The 26,572-nt window shown below is 39.2% G+C and overlaps 5 protein-coding genes across 7 annotated transcripts; 3 read left to right on the top strand and 2 right to left on the bottom strand.

The window, feature by feature from the left end:
- Positions 1 to 564: 564 nt before the first annotated feature.
- Positions 565 to 3,298, bottom strand: osgepl1 (O-sialoglycoprotein endopeptidase-like 1). Its single transcript, XM_067517434.1, has 7 exons — positions 2,941 to 3,298; positions 2,469 to 2,856; positions 2,184 to 2,388; positions 1,671 to 1,819; positions 1,080 to 1,210; positions 922 to 993; positions 565 to 784 (listed from the first exon to the last, which is right to left on the bottom strand). The coding sequence occupies exons 1-7, from the start codon at positions 3,141 to 3,143 to the stop codon at positions 700 to 702; spliced, it is 1,233 nt and encodes a 410-aa protein (XP_067373535.1). The 5' UTR covers positions 3,144 to 3,298; the 3' UTR covers positions 565 to 699.
- Positions 3,299 to 3,468: 170 nt separating this feature from the next.
- On the top strand, positions 3,469 to 6,225 carry alkbh6 (alkB homolog 6). The gene is made up of 2 exons (XM_067517437.1): positions 3,469 to 3,561; positions 4,234 to 6,225. The coding sequence occupies exon 2, from the start codon at positions 4,239 to 4,241 to the stop codon at positions 4,941 to 4,943; it is 705 nt and encodes a 234-aa protein (XP_067373538.1). The 5' UTR covers positions 3,469 to 3,561; positions 4,234 to 4,238; the 3' UTR covers positions 4,944 to 6,225.
- On the top strand, positions 3,469 to 7,906 carry adat3 (adenosine deaminase tRNA specific 3). Its single transcript, XM_067517435.1, has 2 exons — positions 3,469 to 3,561; positions 6,252 to 7,906. Exon 2 carries the CDS (start codon positions 6,268 to 6,270, stop codon positions 7,318 to 7,320), a length of 1,053 nt encoding a protein of 350 aa, XP_067373536.1. The 5' UTR covers positions 3,469 to 3,561; positions 6,252 to 6,267; the 3' UTR covers positions 7,321 to 7,906.
- Positions 7,907 to 8,001: 95 nt separating this feature from the next.
- Positions 8,002 to 11,620, bottom strand: ormdl1 (ORMDL sphingolipid biosynthesis regulator 1). Its single transcript, XM_067517439.1, has 4 exons — positions 11,495 to 11,620; positions 10,181 to 10,360; positions 9,172 to 9,323; positions 8,002 to 8,930 (listed from the first exon to the last, which is right to left on the bottom strand). Exons 2-4 carry the CDS (start codon positions 10,352 to 10,354, stop codon positions 8,795 to 8,797), a joined length of 462 nt encoding a protein of 153 aa, XP_067373540.1. The 5' UTR covers positions 10,355 to 10,360; positions 11,495 to 11,620; the 3' UTR covers positions 8,002 to 8,794.
- A 307-nt stretch (positions 11,621 to 11,927) lies between these two features.
- On the top strand, positions 11,928 to 25,339 carry pms1 (PMS1 homolog 1, mismatch repair system component). Of its 3 annotated transcripts, none has more exons than XM_067517431.1 (13): positions 11,928 to 12,014; positions 12,839 to 12,987; positions 13,193 to 13,375; positions 13,659 to 13,761; positions 13,881 to 14,044; positions 16,330 to 16,446; positions 18,418 to 18,540; positions 18,653 to 18,799; positions 18,921 to 19,738; positions 21,814 to 22,281; positions 22,871 to 23,001; positions 24,741 to 24,901; positions 24,981 to 25,339. In XM_067517431.1, exons 2-13 carry the CDS (start codon positions 12,856 to 12,858, stop codon positions 25,179 to 25,181), a joined length of 2,748 nt encoding a protein of 915 aa, XP_067373532.1. In that variant the 5' UTR covers positions 11,928 to 12,014; positions 12,839 to 12,855; the 3' UTR covers positions 25,182 to 25,339. The 3 variants fall into 3 exon arrangements, with proteins under 3 accessions (XP_067373532.1, XP_067373533.1, XP_067373534.1); XM_067517432.1 differs by having other exon boundaries at positions 11,931 to 12,014; positions 12,824 to 12,987; XM_067517433.1 differs by lacking the exon at positions 11,928 to 12,014 and adding an exon at positions 12,152 to 12,173.
- Positions 25,340 to 26,572: the final 1,233 nt, after the last annotated feature.

Raw genomic sequence — 26,572 nt, 5'->3', positions numbered from 1 at the left:
GCACATGATAAGCATATTCCTATGCTATATTGTCTATTAATATGCAGGTCTATAATAAATGAATTTTATTTTGTCAGTAGCAAGTTCTCTCCATTGTGCTGAGGTGCACAGCCATAAATGAATCACTAGAGGGAAACACTCAGCCAATAAGCCTTATCTGGAGGAGTTTGATCCTAAACTAAAACTAGTGACAAATGTTCATGTTCAGCTTTTCCACATATGTCATGGCTGACATATGTGGAACCCTCAGTCTGTTGTTTCACTCCTCAAGCTGTTCAAACACTGTATGTATGTTTATCATATGCTTTACTCCACATAGATTGTCCTAATTAGAAGTCTTACTTGTCGCAACACAAGGAACTCTGGATTAGAAGTAATTCACCTTTGTTGATGTCCGACACACGTCACATGAATATAGTTTGGTTAGTCCTTTTCAATAGGCTGAACTGGTTCTATGCTTCTCAAATCTTATGGCTGTGTTCTCTGCAGTCATAGCAATCCAAAAACATATTTCATATTAATGGTTTATGTGTTTTTAGCATTGTCATCTTACAGTAAAATAAATAAATATTAATTATTATTTATTATATTAATTATTAATAAATAGCTGCATAATCGGCTTGATATACATACAGTATATAGTATATACACAGTGTACAGTTTGAACTGTGAGAGTACAGGAGTTGGAAATGTCATCTGTCAGCTGGGGATCTTCATCCTTACTGATGGCAGCCGGATCGCTGCTGCCTTCACCTCTGCTGTCATGTCGACACCCAGAGCTGCCCTGCAATAAAACATGAACATGAGCCAAGGTTGATTTAATAATCAGTACAGATGAGTAAGGCCAGTATAGTTTTTTTGGGCTCGTGAATTTCCACTAAACTTATATACAGTCTGAAATCCTTTTCAGTGCAGACTTACTTTGGCTCATAGCAGACGTCTACATTTGGAGGCAGTATCCCTTTCCCTTCTCTCAGGCGTTCAACACCATTCCTGGTAAAAGAAATAAAGTTCGTCCGCCAACAATCAAATGAGAGTTTTTGTTTTTTCTTTTTACTAATAATCCTGACAATACACACCATGCAATCATCACTCCATTGTCAGTGCAGAACTTGGCTGGAGGACATAGCAGCTGTAATCCTGTTGTGTCACTGATAATGGTCAAAGCCTTTCGGATATACTGGTTGCTCGCAACTCCACCCGACAGCACCTAGAAAATAAGCGTTACTGATAAAACACAATATTCTTTCTTTACAATAATAAGACAAGATTTTGTTCTATATTTTTCATATTGTAAACACATTCTATTAAAGATTAAAATGTATTTTTCAATAAACTGTCTTTAAACATACCTACTCTGTCACACAGCCCCAAGACATGCAATACTTAATGAGTCACAAAGAATTGTTTTTTATGGTTTAGCAACCAGCAATGATTAAGTTTAGAATAATTTTGGCATTAGTATTTTTGTATGCACATGATGATAGAATCTCTGCAGACGTGTCTTCCAACCCATTTGACTTTAAATTACATATGTATGTTGCAGTGATTATGATGCTGGCAGTCATATTGGTGTCATGTTACTTAAAAATAGCAGTTCAACAAACCTATATTAATTACATATTAAATACAATTAGTTACTTGAACTCAAACTGAAATGATGCTCTCACCAGGGTGGGACTGTTTAATGGCAGCAGCCCGTTTGCTTTACAGAACAAGATGGCCCGATGTGTGCGCTTTGCAAGGTGAGTAGCCACAGTGTGCTGTGTGGCAGCTGCAATGTCGTTCGCACATGACAGCAGTGTCCCCTTTTCTACACCTACAGAGAGAGAAAAGACAAGTTAGAAAAAAGGAATTTTAATTATCTGAACCAGTTTTTGTGCTGCTACAAACAATGGAGATCCTAGTTCCTAAAGAGGGCAAGTACAATTTTAATGAAATAGAATTGTTAAGAACTTAAAACCACATTATGATTCACATTAAAACCACATAATGTATTAGATTACTTTAAAATCAAACAACTCGAAGTCAGTTTTTTCACATAGGTAATTTTGATCAAGGTACTGGGAAAAGACACAATGTATTATATTAATGCACACATGGATTCGGGGGTCCTAACAGTTTTAACTCTCTGGTTACATTGATTATAGTGGTCATTCAGGAGACCATGTGTGTCTTAATACCTTCCTCTGCCTCTTTTTTCATTATCGTCATTGTAACTTGGTTCCGCAGTCCGGAGAAAGAAAAGCAACAGTCAAGAGTTTGCCCCATGGGTGTCCTGAAAGGGAACTTTTTCCTATCGCCATCCTTTGCCAGAAGCTCTATAGCTTGTCCTCCACTCAGAGTGGAGCACTGTGGGTGTTTTGTGAGGGATAGACGTCTCGCCACCTGGGAATTCACACAACAAAAGTTTAAGTGAGAGCGGTTGTTGCTGGTTGATTTGCCAAGTGTCAGTTTCATGGTCTTACTTTATCCAGTGTGTCCCCTGCGGCTTCATCCAGAGTGTGACCCAGGAGCAGAAAGTCATCGACTCCTCGAGCCACAGCAAGAAGGGAATGACCACCAGAAACAAGCAGGACCAGGAAGGGAAAGGCGATGGGGTGAAGCATCCTCACAGTCAGGGCGTGGGCTTCCATGTGATGGATGGGGATGAATGGCTTGTTGTGCTGCCTAACAAACCTCTGACTGAACTCCAGGCCAACGCCCAAGCTCAGGCCCAAGCCCGGCTTCACAGTGGTGGCCACGGCCGAGAGCTGACTTGGCTCCACACCACTTCTCTGCAAAGCTTCCTGGACCACATGGTTTATGTTTTCTCTGTGGAGGCACTGTGCCACTGAGGGGATGATACCACCAGTCCTGCAGTATTCGTATCAGAGAGGGAACCACACATATCAGAACAAATCCATAAAAGTGACCTTGATAAGTACCTCTAACACCAACCTCAAATGTACTTCTTTCTGTGAGTGTAGATACTCTCCCAGTATTGCACCTTTCTCGTCCAACACAGCAGCTCCTGTGTCATCACAGCTTGTTTCAATGCCCAAAACCAGTCTGGAGCAGAAAGCTTTTACAAATGAAGTAGAGCAGCAGTACGTGGGTCTAAACTCAAACAGCCTGCGCATACATGAAGGGAACATGGTCATAAGTTCTGTTTTAGTCAAAACGCGTTAAAATCGCCTCAGTTTCCCTTTGATGTTTAAACTAAAACAAAAAAGTAGGACCAGTTCAGAAAACACTCTTGTTCGCACTCACTAATGCGCCGTTTGGTTCTGTCGAATGTAAATAGTTCCGCGCAACAGTAACAGGGCAGAGTCTTTAAGAACAGATACATTACTAAAACACACCAACATGGACCAACAACTAAACATTAAATCTATCAAATTTATAATTTAAAATATCTAATCATGCAATAACAATCATAAAAAAAACGTATAGGGCCCAAACTGTGGTGTTTTTATTTAGGGGGCATTTTAGTCCGGTGCACACACAGTAAGCATGGAGACCAGCTGCAAAGTTAGCTAAGGGATCATTTCTTCGAGGTGTTGATAAAAAAAAAAGAAGGTAAAATCGAGTTTTGTGTCTTTTTTTTTTTTTTGTGGTTAAAAAAAAAGTGGCTTTGCGTTATGCTCTGTGCCGGCGGTGCTTCGAGATGTGAAATTAGTCTTTTCAGTTGCGCTGGTTTTATTGCTAACGTTACCATAATTGTAACGTTGTTTCTGACAAAAGCATATAACCTCAGTTAGTCACGCAGAAACAAATTAGTGTTGGGAAAGCTGGCACACTTTGCTGAAACGGCTAAAGGCGGTTTACGCTGCGGTGGTAATACAGCAAACAATAAATGAATCATGTCCTTGATTTTGCCATTTGGATCATGTCTATCGTTCTGTTTGTTCGTTTTTTACTAGAGAAGGACTGATCAGTTACTCGTTTCGTGGGTCTCAGTGAACTTGTAATGGATCATACAGTCTGTGTATTAAAGGTCTGAGGAAGCTAAAAACTTGCTAAAACTGCCAACATACACGGAAGTGCATTGGATCACATGGTAGAAGTGTTGCAGTTAAGGAGGGAGGTCTGTTGCTACTAGTTTCATTATTAGCTTGTTAAATAATTTATATAATTTGAACCTGTTTTGTATTCAATTCTCTGTGTTGCCACCACCTGCACGCTTGGAATATCCAGCATTAGCATTTGTTGACTTGGGTTTAACAAGCACATTATGTTGATTTTCCAAAGGAGACATGGAACAGACAACTTGTATATTGGAGAAACTGAAGCAGTTTGTCATACATGATGCCCTACCAACAGTGTATTACATCCCAGATTTCATATCAGAAGATGAGGAGACCTACCTTCTGCAACAGGTCTATAAGTCTCCAAAAACGAAATGGACTCAGCTGTCAGGCCGACGCCTTCAGAACTGGGGAGGGTTACCACACCCCAAAGGCATGCTGGCAGAGAAAATTCCTGACTGGCTCCAGGTGCACTGTGAGAAAATTTCCTCGCTTGGTGCATTCAGTGGGAAAATGGCCAATCATGTGTTGGTGAATGAGTATAAACAAGGAGAAGGGATCATGCCCCATGAAGACGGCCCTCTGTACCACCCTACGGTCACCACTATCAGCTTGGGCTCTCACACCCTTCTTGACTTCTACAAACCTATCAGCAGCATGGAAGGTGATGCCCCACAGACTGAGGAAAACCGCTACCTGTTCTCCCTGCTGGTGAAGCCCCGCAGTCTTCTGATTCTGCAGGATGAAATGTACCAGCGTCTCCTTCACGGAATTCAAGCGTGTGCTCAGGACACACTGACAGACAAGGTGGTGAACGTGTCACCTGCCGGGGCCCTGCCAGGGGAGACTCTGATACGAGGCACCAGAGTGTCACTGACTATACGACACGTACCCAAAATAATAAAGACTAAGCTAGTATTGGGAAGAAAATGAAAAGGGCTGCATGTTGACCTGTTAGTTATGGTTCCACATGCTGTTTTTATCATTTGCTTTATCAATCATAATATTAATGGGTATCTCCTCAGGCTGCTTTATGAATATTTCAAGTGTCTATATGGATCAATTCTACCTTTTTATTAAAAAATCTGTGCTGGCTCAGGTGATCCTACAGTAAACCTGGAGCTGTAATATCTTTGCTCTTTTCAGTTGAGACCCACTATACATTTAGTATATTTCACTAATAAATTCTTGGAATCATGATCCTTTTGTTGATATTATTTTTCTCAGTATTTGATTCAACACAACCCAGAACAGAACAACATTCACATTGTAAAAAAAGATGGGCCATCATAATTGATTTTGCAAGGTTTACGCATTTAGAAAAGCTTAAATCCTCGAGTGTCAGCTGATATTTGCTATGAAAAGATGAGGTTGCATTGGTATATGTATTTTCAGATGAATAAAAATAAGTTCATACAAAACACTATGTTTGAGGGAGATAAAGAACATGGTCATTCATAGGTTGTCTACAAGGGAAGGTTTTATATTCATCACAACTCCTTTTTAAAGAGCGACTTCACTTGTTTTTAACTGGTGGGATCTCCTCTGGGTGCTCACACTACAGATGTTATATGCTTGATGAGCCTCCAGATCTCCTCCAGATGACATTGTCTAAACTGATAATCTCCAGAGGACATTATCAACTGTACATGGACTCCCTCTCAATGTGTGTATGAGACTTCTGTGGCTTAGAGCAACACTTTGCCGAATCTGAAAAATAAGACTAAAACCGGTACAATTTTGAGAAATGTAGGATGCACTGTTTTTGGAGCTTGACCCATACTAGGTAGTAAAAGTCAAAAAATATCTCAGCGTCTGTGTTCATGTTGACTGGTCTCTTGAAATCTGTCATATTATTTCTGCAAACTGCTTGATTTAGCAGCTTGTAATCCAAAATAAATGTAATTGAAATCTGTCATTTGACAGATATGGCTTAAGGAAAACATGTTCCGTTCAAAGAAACCTTCACTAAACCTAAATATGCCTCAAATACCAGATTAAGAATGTGATGTATTAAACAGAATGAAGATTTATTAAGTTATCTGTTTTCATGTTTTGAATAATGAACCCCTAATTCCTTTGGCAAATCACTGTTTGCACACAGAAATATGCAGAGCTGCAGCTGTGTATACAGTAGATGAGGTCTAGCTTGTGTCAGCCACAACCTACTTTGTTCTAATGTGCTCTGCCTCACAAATGCACTAACTTTGTTTCACTGTGGTATGAAATCATATTTCACAGGAAGGACGCCTTAACAATGGAGCCACAGTCCAAACGCCGGAAAGGATCGGTGTATGACACTGACTCCTGGATTGCTTATCCCGTACTGTCAGATGAGCAGTCACAAGATGTCGAGCTGATAGAGGCTTTTGCGGCACCCATCCTCAACAAGAAAGAGACATCTCGACTTGTCAGGGAGTTGAACGGGCGTTATCCATTGAATGGAGTTCAGCACATCAAGAGAGTGCGGGCGTGCAAGGAGAAGGGAACCCCCCACCCTTTAGAAATTCTTGTGTGTCTGAAAAGTGATGCACCAGACATGAAGGTGGTCAGCTTAGACTCCCTACTGCCCTCAGATGAAGTGAGACACGATGGATTAGGGCAGCCTTTTGTGGTTAAGATCCCTGCACGGTCTCCTTTGACCCGACCTCAGTTTGAGCTGGCAAGCAAACACTGGCCCACATCCTTCCATGAAGACAAGCAGGTGACGGTCGCCCTGAGAGGAGAGCTCTTCAGTCCACCTCAGAAGGCCACAATGCACATGTACATGATGTCTGCTGTTACTGCTGCCAAAGCTGCAAAGGATGAGGGGATGGAGGCAGTCGGGGCTGTAGTTGTGAACCCAGTGACGGAGAAAATCGTTGCAGTGGGCCACGACTGTCGACGTGACCACCCCCTTCATCACGCAGTCATGGTCTGCATTGACCTGGTGGCTCAGAGCCAAGGCGGAGGATGTTACACTTTTGACAGCCACCCTGGGTGCCAGTTCATTTCACCGAGGTCAAGTACCGATCAAAATGAGCCTGATGCAATGAAAAGCTCTCAGCCATACATATGTACGGGGTATGACCTTTATGTGACAAGAGAACCTTGTGTCATGTGTGCAATGGCGCTAGTCCATTCCCGGATCGGCCGTGTTTTTTATGGGATCACTTCTGCCGACGGAGCTTTAGGGACCAAGTTTAAAGTCCACTCACAGAAAGATTTGAACCATCACTTTGAAGTTTACAAAGGAATCTTGGGCAAGCAGTGTGAGGCCCTAAACATGTCTAGCGGCCACATTACAACGGAATGTTTAGAGGAACGATAATGTCAGTGACTACAGCTAAAGCTGCTGGAAAAGGCAAATGTTTTACAAAATCTATTTTACATAATGGTTTTAATCAAGGTAATTATTGTATTAAGAGTTCAAACCAATTTGCAGGAAAGGAAAGCAGTAAGAGTTTGGAACTGCACGCTAGGCCATGAGTCTTAAGGCTAAATTTTATGTATGCATGACTCAAAATTTTTATAACTACACCCCTCATCTTAGTTTTGACCTTTGCAATTGACACAACTTGGCTGGATTTTTCTAAGGATACATGGTAAATGTGGTATTTCTGAGCAATTTGATAATCCTGCATTGGCACATAACATTTTGTTTGCATGTAGTTCTAAGTGTTAAGAAACAAGCAATTTCCCTCTGGAATTAAAGTTTTCTTTTCTATGTTCGAAACCAAAGCGGGGTCGAAATCATCTTTTCTGATAAGCCTAGAATCGTTACTGTACTTCTGACAGACGTTTCTGTCCTCCACACAGTTCATTAAAAAGAGCTGATATCAAATACAAAATTTAAAAAGTTTAAAGTAACCAAATGGCTGTCTGTTGCCTTTTTCGGAACCAACCCAAAGGTCTTGATTCATTCCTGAGACACTTAATAATAATAATAATAATAATAATATTATTATTATTGCTATTATTATAACATGAGGCACAACAATGAGATGGAACATTTGGAGGGCACAAATATTTTAATAAGTTTAAGAACAAAAAATATCAAGAGTACTATGAGCTATGGCCAAACAAAGCAGAGCTAGCTGCCTTGATGATAGCAAAAAGTTATAATCTAAAGAAAGCAGCTACATAATTGTAATTTTCTCACAAAGACACCGTAGACCTCCCTCAGTAAACACTTAACTTGACAACAATAATTTGTCTCATTTACTTATACAGAACCTTTTTTTAAAAACAGAGGACATAACATTCAAAGAAACTGCAATGAAATAAAAAAACAAACTGCCCTTCTTTGATTGAGAACCTACTCACACACCAAGGAAACCATGCAAATAATGAGTGTGATTCCATTCTTTACTCAGCATGACCCATTAGAAAATGAGAGTGTACCATTAAACAACGAGCCACGGGCTCCTACCCTTAAAAAGTAAACATCCTTGAAAAATACATTTAGGACATCTTTGTGGCTAGAAACAGACTCATACTTTTCTGTCAATATGTGAATTGAGGACAAAGAAAGGAAAATAATTAACTCAATCCTAAGCCTCATTCTTCCCTGGGCCAGCCCAGGTCTATGCAGACCAAAAACACACAATTAAATATTCACATAAGTTAGTAATGCATATGGCATCCTGTCATGTACAAAGCTTTTGTTTTTACATTTCATCTTAAACCTGATAAATCTAGATGACAGTGACGTTTACACAAACTGGAGGACTTAGTACACATCAGCGGTAAAGACGACACAGGAATTAACTTCTGTAGCTATGAGGCACAGCATTTACATTAACTTAATACTTGTTGATGCCAAAAATTCTCACTCCGTGTAGCTGTGGCAGCTTGGGGATAAGGACACTCAAAAGTGAGGCAGTGTTTATAATGAAGTGTGTTGTGTCATACTTTGTGTAGAAACTTGTCAGGAAGTATCTGTAGGGGTAAAAGTCAGACATTAATTCACAAGTAAACCACAAAACAAAAAAAAAATGCAGTAAGATAATACAAATTGTGCAACATTTGCCCGATTCCCCATTTAAAATATGAGAACATAATTATAAGAGAAATCTACTGTGATAAACCTTGAAAATGTTACTTTGCCATATCAATTGCTAAAATAATTGTAATACAAATTCATACAAAAAAATATAATCATAGGATATTTGGTACGTACAGAATAATCGGTGAGATGGTGAAGAACTTTCTAGATGAAGTGAACTGCACACCATAGTCAAGCTGTTCCCAGTGTGTAAGAAGTCTGGCTTTACCTTGGTCAGGGGTCTCAAAAGGTGTACCCTTCACCGCATGCATAAAAACATACATTCCCTGTAAAGACAAACTTTTAATAAGTACAGTGTGTAGTGAAGACGACCTCAGCAGACTAATTAAATGCAGTCGTGTTTCCAGTTTCATATTTACAACAGTGAAGGTTATGACATTTTGTGTGGGTTATTCTCAAAATACATCACAATATGTTAATGTACGAAGGAAGTTACTTATTTTGAAAAATGTTTACTGCAGAATGAGTGGGGGTCCTTGATAATGCCATCAATAAGAAACACTTGAATAAAATATGCTTTCCTTATGTCTATGTGAAAACACTGGAATTGTGTTATACATTAAAGAGCCGATATAAACAGGAAAGGAAATAAATCTATAATCGCCACTATTCTGTTATATTGTGCGGAAAACAACAGGCTATTGTTCAACCATAGTTGTTGCTGTTAATAGCCTTCCGTGTTGGCTGCGAGACACAATCCTTCTAAACGGCTTCGAGCTCGCACAATGATGTCACACACATAGACTTTGTTTCTTCATTTATGGACAGCTATTTAACAATGAAAGGTCAGTTTTGTCTATGAACCCTATGTGGATAGAAAAAATTATCATAACAGGTCATGTGTCAGGCTGCCACATCGATAAGCTCCCCAAAATAGAGCATTATCTTAAAAAGCAGAACCAAGGCAGAAGATAACAAACACACAGCTATCTGAGTAAACATGCCCTCAGTATTCAAGATTCATCACAAAGTTATACTTAACTGTGTGGTTTTCAAAATGTCATTTAAAGTCCAAATGTATTGCTATAAATTATTTTGGAGAATAATGTGACAATAATCTCCACAGCCTAGTTTGCGGCTTTGGCTCAAAGAGCATCAGAGACATTGTAAGAGTCCAACTTACAAAATTGTGTATGACATTTGTTAGAGTCCACACCACTGGCACACTGAAGAAGGGTATGCTCAAGAGTACGATGTGAAGTATTCCAACGCCGAGTGCATAGGTCAGCCAGATCCCTCGACTGTTCATCACTCGAGTGTTTGGGTTCACCTCACTGTGTGCCACACCCACATTCATTCTGGTCTGTGGACAGAAAAAAAAAAGAAACGAAAACTTGAAGTAGTACTCCAAGTAGTTTCATTCAAACTTTCCATTAAGGAACAGAGAACATGTCAATTGTAGTCTTTTTGTAAATTGTAGTCTCTTTATAAATTATATATGGTGAACATTTAGCCAATGATAACGCCAAAGCACATTGTACGTTGAAGCACTCTGCCCTCCCCTCAACGTGGAAAAACACCTTATACAATCTTATTGACCTTTGCCCTCTGGCACATTTTCAGCTGCCAGTCTGGACAAAAAGAAAACTAAAGCTTAAGTTCCATTCATTAAAGGCAAGGAGGCTTTAAAGTTCACATTCAGAACAAAGCCAGATGCATACTGACTATGAGCGGTATGTTTTATTATTTTAAAAGCCAAATGACATTTTGGCATGATTGTTAAAATGTACATTTCTGGGGACGATGCACCTCACATCATATTGACTAGCTTTAAAGTTATTTATTAAAGTTTGGATATAAAGATCCCAACCCTTAGCTCTGGGCCAAATGACCACCAGTGATTATCAAACAATTATTATCACATTCTGTAACGTTACCCTTTGATGCATGAGGAATACTGGTACTAATGTCTAAAGACAGGTTCAAAGTTGATGCATGATATAACAGATTCATATTGTCAACATCTGATAAAAAGTCCACCTACTCATAAAAAAAAAAAAACAAACCCAAGTATCTGCAGCGACAAGAATGACAGACACAACTGATCTAAATCCTCTGCTAGGATCTGACTTAAGTTTTACACAATTGACGGTGTTTAAGCCACTGACAGCTGTCACTGGCTTAGTCTATTTTCAGAATCGTATTTTTTATGGCTACGTCCATCTGCTGTACGATTAAGATAAGTACGTAAACAAGCAGAAGAGAGTAAAACAATTGCATCTCTAAGTGGCCTGTATCATCCCAGCGCACCCTGCTAAGTATACGTGTAAACATGAGACGTCTCCTGAACATGTTTTCGTTTCCAGTGCATAGACCGACCCAGTCGAGCACTATTCGTAGCGAAGTTAGTTAACGTCATTCATTAAATAAGAAAGAATCCCTTCTGTGGTTCAAGATGTAAAACAAAGCACCCACAAACTTAGCGTTGCCAACTTACAGGTAGCAGCGAGCAGTAGACGTATATATGCAAACAAACTGCTAAGGAGAAAACTCGTTTATCCCTCCTTGTTTACAGCTCCCAGCGCAGATAGCACGTAGACTGACCCTAGCGGAAATAGACGAGGTTTCAAGGGATGACGTGGGAGGTGTCTGATGCCTCACTTTTGTTTGCCAGGCTAACTCCCGCCCCATAGAACTTATATAAAGCAGATTGTTGTGTTTAGATATAGATGGCACGTTTTTTTTATTTACAGTTAGTTAGAGTATTGATGTGTTAGCTGCTAGTATACTAATCCTATTAAAAGCTAGGTTTCTAAGTAACCTGATGAAATATTTTACCTGTTAGCACAAACCTAGGGTATAAATGTTATCGTGTATTCGTTCTGAACCCGCCCTCGTTTCTCTTTTAACCAATTAACGTGTAGTGGAGGGGGCGGGAATCAGGTCGTTTCCGCCGTGTTGCTCGTGTGGGTTGTTTATGAAAGAATGAACGAAGATTGTCAGCTGAGCTCGTGCAAGTAAATATATACAAATTATTAAGAGAAACTTTTCTAACTTAAGGTCTCTGCTTCCTAAGTGGCAAGGTTGTACAAAATAGTATTTGTTTATTGCAAGTTAGCTAGCGAGTACAAGCAGGTCAAATAACGTTAAGGTGCAGAACAGTCACCTAAACTCATGTAAGCTAACACTCATTGAAGTCAACATAAGCTAACTTAAAAATGCATTGTAACAAACAAGTATAAATACGGTGTTCACCGTTTTGCATCAAGGCTAGCAAATGATTTATTGACGATGAAGACGATAACGAGTGTTTCGCGTAACACTAACATTTGTCTTAGGTTAAACAGATTTTTATATCATCAGGTAGTAACTTATAGCTTCTGATGTATTCAATATAACCTTAATAGGGAACGTTAGTTAAATATTCCTATCCTACAGATTTTTGGTGTGTGTGTGTGTGTGTGTGATCCAGTGTTTAGCTAATATCAATAGCACTATCGTTAGCTGGAGTTGCAATTGAAAGTGTGCAACCAACCTAGAGTTGAAATTGTCTCAGTCGATTTGTGATTATTTTCATGTACTTCTCTGTAAGACTGGGATACGTGAAATTCTCTTATTGTTTACAACTTCATATCATATTATGTGCAACATAGTGTATTTTTTGATAAACAACAAGAGGTGAGTTTGGTCCCCTTGTTGACAATAAAAAATATTGTTTGCCTGACGGTAGTGGTGGATCTCACAAAAAGCATTCGACCAGCTTTGCCTTATCTCTGTCTCATTGTATTATTACCACTCAGCAACAGAAGCACTAAAATAAAACCAGACTTTTCTTGAACAGATACTGTACCTGTGATCATGAAGCAGCTGCCACCAGACACTGTGAGGCTGCTGTCCAGCTCCCAAATCATTACATCTGTGGTGAACGTGGTCAAAGAATTGTTAGAAAATTCACTGGATGCCGGAGCTTCGAGCCTTGACATTAAACTGGTACTGTGTTTAACTACGACACTTTGGTATAAGAATTTTTTAAACAGGAATTAGTAGATTTGGCTTATAGTAATATTTGGTTAGTTACCCTTGTCAGCTGGTAGTTTCTTGGCCATTAAGTAGCATGATTTTGTATTTGCAAAGACCCTTTGAAAGATCAAAGTAATCAGTGGAATAACCCAACGCTTACACACGCTTATTGTAGGAGAACTATGGTTTGGACCGGATAGAAGTACGTGACAATGGCCATGGAATCAAAGCTGCAGATACTCCTGTGATGGCTGTTAGACATTTCACATCAAAGATCTGTAGCCACGAGGACTTGGATTGCCTGGAAACATATGGCTTTCGAGGAGAAGCACTGGGATCCATCTGTGCTGTGGCTGAAGTGAGAATAATTTAACAGCTGTAGTTATTATGTGACAGAAAAAAAAACAGTGTCAGTAATTAACAGTTAATATGTATACATGTTAGTGTATTAATAATTCACGTGTACCAAATTAACACATTTAATGGAAAAGAAAACGTTTAATTTATGAACACATTCATAGTATCTTACTGATAGTATGACTCTATAATACAAATTAGAAATCATGCAACCATCTTTATTTCTGATACATTTTTATTACAGCCCATGAACTGACATGATGCCTTATGCTGTTTGTTTTTAGGTGGCTGTCACCACAAAGACAGGCGAGGAGGAAATCAGCACCCAGTACACCCTTAATGTCACAGGAAAGATTGTTTCTCAGAAGCCATCTCACTTAGGTCAAGGCAAGGCACCCAATCTGTTATTCACAGTGTCTAAATAGATCTAGTCTATATATTTTCAGCAGGAAAAAAGATTTCATGTCAAAATCTGTTGCACACCTCTGCTCCTTTGTGTTTTGTAGGTACAACAGTGAGTGTGCTGAAGCTTTTCAGGAATCTTCCAGTGAGAAGACAGTATTATTCTTCTAGCAAGAAGTGCAAAGAAGAACTGAAGAAAGTACAGGATTTGCTGATGGCATATGCCATTATAAAGCCTGAGTTAAGGATAACTCTTGTTCACAATAAGGTCAGTAACATCTCCCCAAAGAAATAAACACTAGATAAGTGGAGCATGGTTGAGGAGGCGAGGAACGAATTCCTTTGGATGTTGCAGGGCTTGTTATCTTCTGTGAAAATATGTCAACATTGAAATCCATGGCTTGATTCAGGGCACTGGTAAAAGTAGAAGTGCTGTTTTTGTGTGAGACTAAACTACTAAGTTTTTGCTAGAGCTTGGTTTTCGTTTTTACCCTTAGGAAACAGATGTAGTCCAATCGGAGAAACACATTGAGGTTTTACTCGAAATGAAGTCTAGCTTGAGAAGTAATATAAGTTCCTGTTGATAACTTATTTATTCCTACGCACAGCAACCACCAGGTGTCCTCCTTAGTCTAAAAATGAATGTCTCAACATCACTATTCAAAAGATTTCTCAGTTTCAGTCAGTATTTCCTGAGAATCTATTGTATAGCCTCATGTTTGTGTAGCGGCACTGAGCAACTCTATTAGATTACATGCTAGGATAGTTTCCACATAGGAATTGTTTATTCATTTTTAAAATTTAAGTCAACAAGCGAATTGTATAATGTATTAATTGACTCAAAAGACTTTACATTTTTACTTGATAAATTACTTGAATGATCAATTAATTATCAAGAACAATTAAGCAATTAATCCATAAATAAAAATTTGATATTAAGTATGTTAACCTATACGATAATTAATGGTATGAAAAGATTTATCAAATGCTTAAAACGAAGCCTAAAAGAGGAACCGTTAATTACTCTTAACTGCAGTCAAATAATAGCTATCGGAAAAATATAGCTGTCAGAGAACTGCAGGGTAACTTCCACAGATCTGTGGGAATCTGTTTTACTAATATTTGTGTACCTAAATTCCACAGTGCTATCTGCTATCTGTTTTTGTGTGCTAGTGGCATAATATATAGTGTTAAGAGATATCTTTGGCCATTTTCTAAATTAACTGTATTTTTTATTTTTAACAATTCCCATACAGGCACAACCAACAATGCTTCTACTCATGCTTAGTCCTTTTTAGGTCTCTAGTCTGGATTGTCTTGTAGACCTTAGTTGTTGTCCAAAAACCATACCTAACACTTCACTCGGTGACAACTAAACAAAAGGTTGACTGAAATCAAGAGATTTATTAAGACTATTATTTGATGTATTAGACTTTTATTAACTTTTATAACAAATTATTACAACTCTCCAAACCACACAGTTGAAATATGTCACAGGGTGGAGCAGTGAGTTTGGCTGATGTGTTTTTAGGAGACTAAACGTGAGTAGTGACAATTCATTGTTGGGAATTAAATTGTCTTTATTGTTTTGATTGTGTTGATTGTCTAAAATCATCATTTATGATCTACTTAACCATCAGTCATTAGACAGTTTAAATTGCATGTTGCATTTGGTATAAATAACTATGCAACATTCATTGTTGTGTGTGTATTTAGTTGCCTTTTTAAGCAAGTTATTGTATTTTCTCAAATTTTATATCTATACCCTGAAATATTTAGTTGGTGAACATTTCTATGCCTTATACCTTGTCCGTCCACAGCTAAGCATAACTGTTCAGTGCCTCAAACATAACTATGGCTGACTGTGACCTCTGATTTGGCTGATTATGATGCCTGAGTAAGTTGCTAACCACAGCAGCGGACTTAACCCCTGATTCAGTTTCAGTCTGCAGCCGGTCTGTACATAGATTTACACATGTGGTGTGGGTCAGAGAAAGCATGCAACCACCATATAAATTGTATAAAAATCGGTTTTAAAGGTAGTGGTAGTGGAACCATTTTGCAGAGTCAGCATTCAGTTGCCCCTATCATTTATCTCTAATTCTGCTATTTGGCTTGTGTCATGTTTCACAGCTTCTCTAAGCAGTGTTTACAGGAGTGATCTGTTTACATGTGCCAGATTGCATATTTAATAGCTGAGGCATGCTCTGCAACAGGGTGCATGCTTTTAGAAATCAACACCCAGGGGAGATACACCCATCAGCCACAACTTTAAAACCACCTGGTGCTTTTAAAGCCCCGTTCCTATCCACCAGGTGGTTAAACAACTAAGGTTGAAATAAAAAAAGAAATTGTACCTTGGAAACTACACCTTTTTTTTTACTTCAAAGTTTTTTTAGCTCTACATTTCGATGTAGACTGACACAGCCAGACTTTGCCTACATGAACATTTAGATAAACCAGTGGCTTGGGGACCCAGTTATAATCTTGACAGGTGTTGATGCAGTGTGATGCACCTGATGTGGACTCATGGAAGTTGACATATTGTTCCAGGTGGTGGTTTGGCAGAAAGCCAAGGTGGCTGACCACAGAAGTGCACTCCTTGCTACGATGGGGTCCAGTACTGTTGCAAACCTTCTGCCTTGCCATCATCACCAGGAGCAACCAAAGGTTAGTTAAATGGAAAAAACATAGGATGTGAGCAAAACATCAATAAAAAAATAAAAACGTCCTGATTTAGAGAAGATACCTAAAGTCTGAGTTCTTGTGTCGGAGTGTTTCTAACAGAAATGTATTTGTGTGAGTAAAAAATGATTTCACATATCACATAGGTCATTTTGGAATAGTTTACATCCCATGGGCAATGTGCCAGTCGGGTCATATTATGGTATGTAGAACTCCCTGCACATTTCATGGTCAACGCTCAGCTGGACAATGTCACCTTGAAAGATTGTACCAAACAATACGGGGAACGTGAAGAGATTGCATGGAGTGCATTGAGCTCCTGTAGATGACTGTCAGGCAAACAGCACACCTGAGCTGGCACAGAGCTGCATCTACTACCCCCTCACAAACACACCTCATGTACACACCTTTTCCTCTTGGCTGTCATACTGTGCCTCCACTGCCACTTTGACCTTCATCGTGGAGCCATTATGGCAACGGTACAGTCCTAACGTAACACATCATTTAGTCTCATATTCAGATTGAAATCAGACTTTATAGTTGAAATAATGCACACTTAATTGTTTCAATAATGTTTAAGAAGTTGAAAAAAATAAACATTAACTGCAAAAAAGTTTGAAAAAAGATTTTGAATCAGAATTGAACCATGATTATAACTCAAAACTTATTTCTTGCTGGAAGGTAAATATTAACTGTCAATGCTACATTGACAGAGCAAATGAGTGCATGCAAGTTATACTTGACTGTGAGCTAATAACCTCGTCAGGAACTTCTGGTCTTAGGCCAGCAAATGTGGTCAGTTGGTGGCTGTCCAACTATTTCTTTGCCCTTTTCTCTTGAGTTCTTTCCTGATGAAGAGCGAGTGATTTTTGTTAGCTAAGCTTCGCTGTGCTGGTCATAATTGAATTACTGTGGAGCGGTAACTTTCTGCTTGGTCACGGTAGGTGTCATGTAGCTCGTACCTGCTGCCAGGCTCCCAAATAATTTAGTCTGACAGATATGGAGCAGCCCTTTTCACCCTGTTTCTCTCTTCTTTTCCTCTCTGCTGTTGTTATTTTGCTGCTCCACTTTGGTGCCCAGTTATGAGAGCGACCTTTAACCTTTTCCTCTTACTCCCTGTAGCAATGAAAAAGAACTTTTCTCCTTCTCGTCCCTACGACCAAAGCTTAGTGATCATTGAACCAGGTTGACAATTTCCCAGGGGCCTCACTTAGGGAGAGTAGTAAGAGCTATTCCTCTGCAGAACAAAATGTGACACTCATTTTGGCAGGGGAGTACACATACCTGCAGCCCTTTGGGGCCAGAGGTGCCATTCGTGCGCCCATAAAGTGACCCTAATGAGCAGAAATAGAGAGAAGCATATGTGCCTTGACCTAAAACAGCAGTTCATTTATCAACGTCATTGGCATGCATTGCTGCTAATAATGAGCCCGGGGCCATGTGGGAAAAAAAGCATAGCCATTTACTGTAGAACATTAACAGCTGTCCATAATTCCTCACTAGCTTACATTCATGATGGAGTATCAAGTACAGTTGTTCAGTTTTCTGTTGAGTCATCAATTCTAGCTCAAACGGACTCTTACTGACTTAATTTTAGGTGAGAGGCCATCATGTATGATGCATGTTATTATGGAGAAATGTCACAATGTTTGTTGTCTGCATGAGATACCCCCAAAAATATGTGACAAATTTATTTGGAAATGACACATTTATTTATATGTGAAGTATTTACCCTTGATTTTACCATATTACTGTACCTTATACTTTGTCGCAAGTCCTGGGTACCTGTTTGCTTGGGCATATCCAGAATTATATATCTCATACATTATCATGTATTAGCTGCATTGTCCTCGAGATTGATCAACACTGCTATTCTAACTGAAAATATACTTATGATAGAGTTTATTTATTTATGTATTCTGGATTGTTATTTGATATATTCTTTTTTTCATTCAGCTCTTTTTGGATGGCTTTTTTCCAAAGCCTCGAGCAGATTTCTCTTCTACAAGCTCATCAAGCCCCGACAAAACATTTATATATATTAACAGCCGGCCTGTCCATCATAAAGACATCATTAAGGTAATTTTCGATAAACCAACACAACAGATTTTTTTACAATCAATATTTTTGTACCTAACAGCATTGTTGTTCTTCTTGTTCATTATACTGGGTTGGGTTGAATGATCCTCAGTTGTTGCGTCAGCACTACTGTGCTCAATATCCAGATGACCCAGGCCGAAACCGTTATCCCACCCTCATGCTTAAAATTACAGTGTCACCCTCTTCGGTTGACGTCAACCTAACACCTGACAAGACCCAGGTTCTTCTGCATAACAAGGTAACGCTGACATTTATACTTAGTCAGAATTTGGTGAGATGTAGGGATGAGTGAAATGAATCCAAATCCCAGCCTTGGAAATTAAACTTTGACTACTATCTGTCTCCTTTCTGACATTTAGGAGGCTGTACTTACTGCAGTAGAAACAATGCTTGTTTCTCTCTATGGCGGCGACCCCACAGCTGATAAGAATCTTGGCCACCACACATCTTTATCCCCATCTAGTACTTTGCAGAGTGATTCCTCACAACTTTTTAATCAGCAAAGTGTAATGTGGGATGATGAGCTTAAAAACCGCAACAATAATGTCCTTAAAGATGCACCTAAACATGTTGATACAGCTCTGTCAGCAGCAATAAGCACCGATGCTTCACTGGACCGCCAGCCCTCAAACAGCAGCTCTTCATCCTCTATAGCAGAAGACTGGATTGTCAACCAGATATCTGACGCTAACTTTTCTCCTTATTATGTTGAAATGACTCAAAGCGGCACTCAGACAACAGAGACGAGTTCAACTAATGTATCGCCAAAAAGACTTGAGGACAATGCAGTGTCAGATGCAGGCAAAAGCAAAGAGCATTTTTTAGCTGAGGATTGGAGTCGGGGGACAGCTCTGAATGAGCCCTCCTCAGGAGAACCTCTGCAGCCCTTCAAAATCCATCAACCCTCAAAGCACAGTCATTCTGATTCAGGCAAAGTCAATAGTCCAAGCAACTCAAACAAAACAATGTTCAATGCTATTACGGAGAAGCGGGCTGCTCTGACCGCTTACGACCTGATCAGCAACCGTGCTATGAGGGCACCACTGTCTCCTGCCGCACTGTTCGAGAGAGAGGCCAGAGCTGAGGTTCTTAGGGAGAAACCCACAGCCAGCCTGCAGGATATTAGTATCGCTGTTCACGAGAGGTGGAAAAATCTGAGGGAGGAAGATCGTAAGAAGTGAGTTTCCAGACCTTCACCTTTCCAAGCAGTTGTTTCCATTTCTTGTTATTTGCAAAGCAGAGCGACGGGGGAAAGTTTGACCTGTCATTTGCATGTGAGAAGCCTGGTCTGGAAATGTTGCTGATATGAGCTGTATTACTAATTTCCAGACAACTGTGCCTAATAGGTGGTTAGGTAGACAACATTTTCCACAGTGCAACAGGTATCACCAATGATGAAATGTCCTCTATTAGCATTTCCTATAATTACAGTGGTCCTGAGTAGAGGCATTAATAATTACACTCAGATATTTTTTAAAAAATTGATTATTATGAACTGGTATTTACTTATTCATAATTAGATGAAATCCAATATCTAAGTGTCCTGTTTCTAAGTTCAGTGTCTTTGTCCAAAATCCAATGTACACTTGCTTCATAAATGGTGGGCGAAGTGACACATAGTTGGCTAGTCAAGAACAGATTTGGCTCAGAACACATGGAGGTAATGAGAGTTTGGGCTTGACCGTTGCTCCCCTTAGAGTAAAAGGATTTATATTAATACAAGGAAGACGGGTGTACTTATTTGCAAACACAAAAACTACAGAAAGAAAATGCTGATTAGATCGTGAGTAGTGCATCATTCTGCTGGTTTTAAACGTGTGTCTGCTTCTAAATTGACTGTGATCTAAGCCTGCACAACATTTATAAAACTGTGGTGTTAGGTCAGAAAGCACAGGACGGGATGTGCAGTTCTTAACTTTTGATGTCACTAAGTCCAACTATGAAATAAGAAAACAGATCAGTCTTGTTATACAGACATTAATAACCCCTAAGATGGTCCAGGTGTACATGGACATGTCAGTAAAACAAAGTACAAATTGTACTACCTACTGTTCTAGCGTGATGGAATAACACCATTATACTGCACTAAAAATGTTTCAGCGTAATTATATTAGATTACTGCATACTATTTAAAAGTAATTGCAAGGTTGGAAAATGTGTATCAGCAGTACTTTGGGCCTTATATAAGGTATGGAAGAGTGTATGGAAAAAGCCATCTGTTCAGAATCCTGGCTTGCTCTGCTGCTGCTCTTCAACATGAAATAAGTGGCAAGTACTTGGCTCCTTTTACATCCACTGGTAAATGGCACACGCCACTTATAGTCTTACACAACTTTACAAAACAGGTTAACTGAATATCATGCTGGAATGTAAAGCCCTGAAATGTAATAAAACTATATATGGCTGCATGATGTTGCAATTTTGCTGCAGAAGCCACCCATTTTAGATTCTCAGCACATTCCTTCGATGCACAAAAGGAACAAGGTGTTACATTGTCTCAGCTCTTATTTTAGATTGTACTGTAACAACAAATTGCAGCTTAGCAGCTGTGCTGCACAGGTAAAAGGTTTAACTAAAATTGTGCTTAATAAAAAATACACGTAAAATGTCTGACCTAAACACAGGAGGGTGTCAACTGGCCTGATTCAGCGCGAGAGTTATGAGTGGATGTGACCAAATGAAAGGGGTCAGCGGTCTCGTGTTCTTTAATGTTATACAGCTTACGACCTTATCACAATAAGAGTGTAAAGTAAGGTTTTGCTATAGACAATGACAATGGGGGGAAAAATCATAGGTAGGTATTTACATGTTCTAAATATTGTGCCTTTTTTTCTTTTGCTCTGTTTTTCCCCCGTCCTCTTATTTCATGCATCACACACCCATATTTTATTCATTATTACCCTTCACTTTACCAGTGAAAGTCCGAAAATATATTATTTCACTTGTATGGTAGAGTTTGTTAGTTATTACCTGTTGCACATTTACAAATTGATAATTCCCATAGTGCTGCTTATCAGCATTTGTCATTTGATCCACCTGCCTCTGAAAATTATTTCATTCTCTTTAAAACCTCATTTTAGTTAAAATGTCTGGCCCAATTCAGGATAAGCCCAATGACATCATCTAGGTTATTTTCATTTTTTGCAATGGTTTTGCCAGATTTAGCAGTATTCCTCATGATGCTAAGCTGCTGTCTTTAAAAAAAGATCTGATCACTTTTGTCACTCAAAAAGATTTCGTTGAACTCTGCAGGTATGAGGAGAAGGCAAAAAAACACCTGGAACGCCATGACCAAAGAACCAAGTCGGTCTCTGCTGAAGGCCCTAGAGAGCCAAACTCAACCACCCCAAAGTGCAGTCTGCAGGGCCAGAAACGCAAGGCACCACTGTCCAACCAGCAGGTGCTGGATGAACTCTTCTCTGTAAAGCCCCAAAAGAAGACGAAAAACCCTGCACCGAAACCCTCGCAGCCCCTCACCTGCAGTGTGGCTGCCCTTCAGCTGCAGCTTCAGCGCCTCTCATCCCAGCGCAGCGCTGCACCAGGGGGCCTCCGTCTCATAAACCGACTGGCCTCTCAGAGTGCCTGGGTAGTTTTATGTAGCCAGAGGCTCATGTTGTTAAACCCATTTCGAGTGGAGGAGGCCTTACTGTTTAAGAGACTTCTAGAGAATAATATACTCCCAGCCGTGAGTCTGCAGAACCCTATACAATTAACAGATGGGTAACGTATCACTCATTTCTCACCAGCTGTTTTCTTTTGGAAAACTGCACACTCCAATTTCGTTACATACATACATGTTTGAGACTATGACTAATACGCACAAATGCTTAACTATTAAAGGGTGACTTCACCAATTTCCAACTTGCCTTCTATGGCTTGAGTTTAGGGTCTAAATGTGCATAATGCTTTTAAACTTCCTTATTGACCTATGTTAAAATATTTCTCTAATTTCTGCTCCTCCGAGTGATCTCATCTGGTTTTTCAGTTTTTCATCATTAGGAGTTCAGATTATGTCATCGGGGGGTGGGGGATCTCTGGAAAAGCAAGTTTACTATGATTAAAAACTCTATAGTGAGAGCAACAAGATGACATAATCTGAACTGAAGGTTCCTCCAAATGATGTTGACTGGAGGCATTTTTCAGCGAGAAGTACAGAGATATTTTGATATAGGAAAGTCCAAGGTGAGTTTAATGGCATTTTTGCACATGTACTAGAAGCAAGTTCAAAATCAGTGAAGTCGTCCTTTAAGGCTTTATCTAATGTACAAAAATACAGGTGTATATTTAACATCTTGTCTTTCATTCATAGAGGTTTAGGGGGAGCTGAATATACAGAGACTTTGTGCAGCATGGAGAAACAAACCCCTGAGCCAAATGGACAGACCCTCTTCTCAGATCCCAGACTCATAGCTAATGGCTTTAAAGTCAAAGTCACTCCAGGTAGGTTGTAAATCAAATGGACAGTAACACTGTTGGAGGAGGCAGACTACTACACTATGTGTGAATTCATTATTTCTTTAGCTTGGTGAGCCTGATGCTGAGAACACCACACATTAGACCCCAAACAAAGGCACCATAATATAATATAGAAGTCTACAAAACACATTCAGTCAATCAGAAAACACAGCTTTGATTCATGCTGTTTAAAGGTCTAATGGATTGTTTTTTATTTGACAAATCCTGGAGCCATTTGCCATCATTAATGCCATAGTTCAGCAGTCACTTAGAAATGTCAAACGTACAGTTGCCAGTAACTGGATTACAAGCAATTATTTCTGACAGACTTTCTGTTTATCTGATTAATTCTTGACAAAATATTCCCATTCTTTCAACAAATTAGTCCTTCATAAAAAAAATGTCATAATAAAGAAGAAACAATGATTTCATCATTAGATAAGAACTAATAAATAAATGTAATTATAATTAAATCTCATTAAATCTCAATAAATCTTCTATAATTCTTTCTTTTATAATAGACCACAACAAGTTTAATAATTGTTTTGTCATACATTATGTACAATTTGACTACATGCCGTTTATTTGTACATAAACTGTACTGATTTCAGATAAGTTGGATTTGAACTAAGCAATAATTTAATCAAGTAACACTCACAAATCAGTCATATTACCCATCGATCTGGTAAACAATCAGTTGGAACAATAAGTTGTATAATATATTTAAACAAATCGTTGATCATAATGCTTCCATTAAAAAAAAAAAACGCTTCATTGTTTGCATTGTTATTTAAGAAGATCCCACTTGGGCTTTATATTTTTCATAAAATGGCAGATTAGCATTCTGATTAAAATATACATCTGTATATACTACAAAAAATGTGATCACGTGATAATGTAAATTATGAAATGTATTTATATATACACATTCATAGTTGTTTGCAAAAGCTTCTTGTTAGTTCGTCATCGTTATCTTGACATAATGACTGCTTGTAAAGGCTACAAGGTGTCCTGTGAATGTTTTTGTTGCTGGATTGGTTCACCTCAGTTGACACTGGCTCTCTGCTCAACAGCGTGGTGTCACAGTAGGTTTGTACCCCAGTGTGCAGGTGATGAGAATGGTTGCCCTTTGGGAAATTCGAGGAATTTTCATTTGGCACTGCCAGCCTCGGTGGGTGTGCATGGCCCCGAGAGAAGCAGCGTACTCAACATAAAATAGTTTCATTGAACAATTTGAGCTGAATATCTTTGGCTGTTGTTTTTGAAAATGGTTTTATGTTCATTTTTGTAAAATGTATGTACAATGTGTGCCTATCCTGTCGTTTCTAAATGGAAAAAGTATGCTTCCTCTAGACATTTCATTAGCAAAAGCACTGGTCAAAGCAGTGTTACACAGGCAACACAACCAGCACAGAAATCTTCAATAAATAATATTCATCTCCATTCATTTGGCATCCAGATTCATGCATCAGAAATATAAATTGTAGACGATTTTCAGTATTTCCTCGTGAAATGAGAAGCCATCATTCATTCAGTCGACAAGACAACTTCCTTCCAGTCTGCTGGGGCTTCTATTAGTCATTTAACACTCCATTTGGCCCTTCGCTTGTTTGACTTGGGAAACAGTCTGGCTGTAAACCACAATATTTATTTATTATTCTTTCCTGGAGATAGTAGTAGTGTCTGGAGTATATTAATCCTTGTTTTCTGCTTGTCTTGGCCAGGCCTCACGTCAGCCGAGAGACATCTGGAAGTGACAGCAATGGCAGACTGCGTACCTTTCCTCGGTGTGGAGGACCTCAGGGAGATACTGACTGCTGTTCTTCGCAGGAAGGCAAGAACCGTGCAAGAGTGTCGGCCACTTAAAGTCAGAAACTACCTACAAGTGAGAATAAGAATGACATTTCTATAGTATCTAGTTTTACTGTTTTCGCTTTATTTGAATTCTGACTTCACTCTCATAGGGTGAAGCCGTGCGACTTGCCCGTCAGCTACCTACACATTTATCCAGGGAAGATGTGGAGGAAATGCTTCTACGGATGAAACAGCATGTTGGTGAAAACAGTCAGACCTGCATCCATGGACGACCCTTTCTCCAATACCTATCACACATCCCCTCCACAGACCAGGAAGCTAAAGCTCTGCTGAGCCCTTTAGAGCTATAAAAGTCCAAGTTGTGCAATATCTATGAAATGGTTCAGTCTCATTTTAATGCAGCTGAGTTTTCATAATGTAAGAGAATGAATATCATTCACATAGATTGATATTCATTCTTTTAAAATCCATTTTGTTAAAAACATGAAATAAAAATAAAGATATTCTTCCTCTTTTCCTTTTTTTTGTAAATGTATTGGTCAAAGGAAGCAAGTCAGAGAGAGTCACTAGGAAAATATACAGGTACCTTTGCATGGTAATATTTCCATATATATATATATATATATATATATTTTATTTTTTTATTTTTTTTTTTACATTTACATCAAAGGTAAAACCCATTTACCATTACAACACCATTAATAAGAGTCAGGTTCATATTCAGGTGATCGGTTTAAGCTTTTGTAGATTCATTTCTTGCATAGTTGGCTTTTTTTAACAGCAGCCCTCAAACTGCAGAGTGACATCTGACTCCTGAGCTTGATTTCTGTCCAAAAGCTACAGTACCTGAACCCATATTGTGGCACTTCTGAAATGGGTACTGGCAAGCTCCAAGTCAGAGATGTACACTGTGCCAGCTACTACCCATAATTCATTTCCCCCCAATTAGTGCCAGCTGCTTGGCCTTTAGCATTGACAGATAGTTGTATATTATCCCTGGCTGCATTAAATGCTTCAGAGATTTGCACAGTAATTTTAACCACAAAGTTGAACAAATCCTCGACGCTGCTTGTGTACAACTTGTAGTGGTGCCACTTCCTAAAGACATTAGTCTCTTACTGCATCATTCTGGTGTTAAGTATTACTACAGGTTTCCTGTGGGGACATTTGTGGCCAACAATTAAAAACAAAGGCACTGACAGGTGTTAAAGCAGCGTGTACAGTAATTTCTCCGTCATCCATAGACCTGATGTATTAATACCGAAGAAAAATGTCACTCTTGTCAGTAGAGAAGTATTAACAGTGATAGCCCCACTCATTTTCACTCATCACCTTTATGGACACTGAATTCCACCACAGGGAAAAGTGCAATCTGATTCCTCATCTTATCATAATATTATAGTTGTACCATGAAAGGTCAAACCACAGCCCACGTCTTGTTTTACGTGGCCGCTGCTGACAGAACACACAGATGGCTTCAGCATTGCTGCAAGGACGAAATGCTGCAAAGTGCCTCTGGGAAGGGAACGGAATAAATGCCTTCGAGACCCTCGCTCCTCCTTTCACCTTTGGCCCCTCGTTCCTGCAAGGACTGTTGTTTTAGACTATGTTGGATACGTGCTCCTCAGGTACTTGTGTCCAGAAATGTGTGCACCAGCAGCAGAATCTACTCTGTACATGCTGCCTTTGGCACCCAAGGGGCATATTAGAGTAAATGGGGAGGATTAACTGATGATCATCT

The sequence above is a fragment of the Channa argus genome, chromosome 9, assembly GCF_033026475.1.
Source record: "Channa argus isolate prfri chromosome 9, Channa argus male v1.0, whole genome shotgun sequence".
NCBI lineage: Eukaryota > Metazoa > Chordata > Actinopteri > Anabantiformes > Channidae > Channa > Channa argus.
Note: the sequence above shows the minus strand (reverse complement) of the source record. Positions and strands in the feature narration are given on the sequence as shown.

What these genes read in the sequence shown, in the direction of transcription:
- adat3 (XM_067517435.1), top strand. Translation starts at nt 6,268, where the DNA reads ATGGAGCCACAGTCCAAACGCCGGAAAGGATCGGTGTATGACACTGAC.
- pms1 (XM_067517431.1), top strand. Translation starts at nt 12,856, where the DNA reads ATGAAGCAGCTGCCACCAGACACTGTGAGGCTGCTGTCCAGCTCCCAA. An exon ending in CGAGCCTTGACATTAAACTG is followed by an intron (nt 12,988 to 13,192) that starts GTACTGTGTTTA and finishes CGCTTATTGTAG; the next exon opens with GAGAACTATGGTTTGGACCG. An exon ending in CCATCTGTGCTGTGGCTGAA is followed by an intron (nt 13,376 to 13,658) that starts GTGAGAATAATT and finishes GTTTGTTTTTAG; the next exon opens with GTGGCTGTCACCACAAAGAC.
- ormdl1 (XM_067517439.1), bottom strand. Translation starts at nt 10,354, where the DNA reads ATGAATGTGGGTGTGGCACACAGTGAGGTGAACCCAAACACTCGAGTG. An exon ending in CAAATGTCATACACAATTTT is followed by an intron (nt 9,324 to 10,180) that starts GTAAGTTGGACT and finishes TTGTCTTTACAG; the next exon opens with GGAATGTATGTTTTTATGCA. An exon ending in ACCATCTCACCGATTATTCT is followed by an intron (nt 8,931 to 9,171) that starts GTACGTACCAAA and finishes TTACCCCTACAG; the next exon opens with ATACTTCCTGACAAGTTTCT.
- osgepl1 (XM_067517434.1), bottom strand. Translation starts at nt 3,143, where the DNA reads ATGACCATGTTCCCTTCATGTATGCGCAGGCTGTTTGAGTTTAGACCC. An exon ending in CATTAAACAGTCCCACCCTG is followed by an intron (nt 1,211 to 1,670) that starts GTGAGAGCATCA and finishes CTTATTTTCTAG; the next exon opens with GTGCTGTCGGGTGGAGTTGC. An exon ending in GACGTCTGCTATGAGCCAAA is followed by an intron (nt 785 to 921) that starts GTAAGTCTGCAC and finishes GTTTTATTGCAG; the next exon opens with GGCAGCTCTGGGTGTCGACA.
- alkbh6 (XM_067517437.1), top strand. Translation starts at nt 4,239, where the DNA reads ATGGAACAGACAACTTGTATATTGGAGAAACTGAAGCAGTTTGTCATA.